We start from the raw sequence: 1,615 nt of genomic DNA, 5'->3' as shown, positions 1-1,615 counted from the left end.
TTAAAATATATTTCTGGAAAATAATTTGCAAGAAGTTATTTATAGTTTTTCTTGAGAAATTTGTGCATAAGTCCTTTTCTCTGTATTATTCAGCATTTGGTTATCAGATCAAAATTTGTCTTATGTAAAAAAAAAAAGTTAAGTTGAACTCTTTTTTCAGTTATTTCAAATAATTTTGTTTTACATATATATATGTATATATATACATATATATATGTATATGAAATATCAGTCTCTACTCCTTATCTCTGTCTCTGTCTCTGCTCTCTCTTTCTCCTCCCCTCAGTCTCTGTCTCTGTCTTACTTTCTCCCTTTTACTCTATTTTTGACAATTTTATTTTGTATCACAAAATTAAGCTGGCATTTCTGGGCTCTCAGTACTTTTTTTTAGCAGCTCTTTTCCCTCTTGAGAATGATTTCTGGAATCCTGAATAGTAATGAGAGGGCTTTTCAAGAGAAGGGATCTCTACAGAATAGGGCCCAGCCACTGCTTAGGGTTTTTCTGATGCCATCCTTGACTTCTTGGTTCCTCAGGCAGTAAATAATAGGATTTAACATGGGAGTGAAGACTGCATATACAGCTGAGATCAGTTTGTTGGAGTTGAAGGAGGCGATTGCTCGAGGCCGAACATACATAAAGATTACTGCCATGTAAAACATTATCACCACAGTGAGATGGGAAGCACAGGTAGAGAAAGCCTTCCTTTGTCCTGCAGCTGAGGGGATCTTTAGGACAGTGGGGATAATGAAACCATAGGAGAGAACAGTGACTGAGAAAGGGAATGTTAGAATCACAATGGCCAAGGCAAAGTCAACTATCTCAGCCATAGAAATGTTCCTGCAGGCCAATTTAAGGATGGGAGAAACATCACAAAAAAAGTGGTTTAACACATTGTTACCACAGAAAATGACACGAGAGATAAAGTAGACTTTGATTATACCAACAGAGAAACCACATGCCCAGGAGAAAGTAGTCAGCCGAAAACAGAGCTCTTTGGTCATGATGACTGGGTAGTGGAGTGGCTGGCAGATTGCCACATAGCGGTCATATGCCATGACAGCCAGGAGTACACACTCTGTGCAGGCAAGTGAAAGGAAAAAGTAGAGTTGAACCATGCAGCTCAAAAATGAGATGGTATTAGGGTGAAGAAGAAAACCAGCCAACATCTTGGGGACTGTGACAGAAATGTACCATATCTCCAGGAAGGACATGCAACCCAGAAAGTAGTACATAGGCTTGTGAAGGAAGCTGTTGGTCCAGACAGTAAGGATAATGACTAGATTCTCCATCAATACAAATAGATAGGTTCCAAGAAATAGGAAGAAGAGCAGTGTCTGCAGCCAAATGGCAGTAGGAAAGCCCACAAGGATAAACTCAGTGACAGTAGTGCTATTTTCTTGCCACATGATCAGAGCACTGTGGTTTTAGGGGAACCTACATTAGAAGTACAATATACAATGTTAGGGATTAAACAGTGGTGCCTCAGGGAACTTGGATTCTTGCATTAACCACAATATTATCTATCTCATATCATTTGAATCCTGGATACCACCAGAATCATCTAATTGCTTACAAAGTGATCTTTGAGGGAAGTAAGAGGTAAAGTTATATACA

General features: G+C 38.9%; 1 protein-coding gene across 1 annotated transcript; it reads right to left on the bottom strand.

Moving 5' to 3' along the window:
- Window positions 1-450: 450 nt before the first annotated feature.
- LOC141552715 (olfactory receptor 6B9-like) lies at window positions 451-1,407 on the bottom strand. Its single transcript, XM_074284740.1, has one exon. It carries the CDS (start codon window positions 1,405-1,407, stop codon window positions 451-453), a length of 957 nt encoding a protein of 318 aa, XP_074140841.1.
- Between the last annotated feature and the right edge of the window lie 208 nt (window positions 1,408-1,615).

This window comes from Sminthopsis crassicaudata, chromosome 2 (assembly GCF_048593235.1).
Source record: "Sminthopsis crassicaudata isolate SCR6 chromosome 2, ASM4859323v1, whole genome shotgun sequence".
Taxonomy (NCBI): domain Eukaryota; kingdom Metazoa; phylum Chordata; class Mammalia; order Dasyuromorphia; family Dasyuridae; genus Sminthopsis; species Sminthopsis crassicaudata.
This window is presented reverse-complemented; position numbering and strand designations above follow the sequence as displayed.

What these genes read in the sequence shown, in the direction of transcription:
- LOC141552715 (XM_074284740.1), bottom strand. Translation starts at nt 1,407, where the DNA reads ATGTGGCAAGAAAATAGCACTACTGTCACTGAGTTTATCCTTGTGGGC.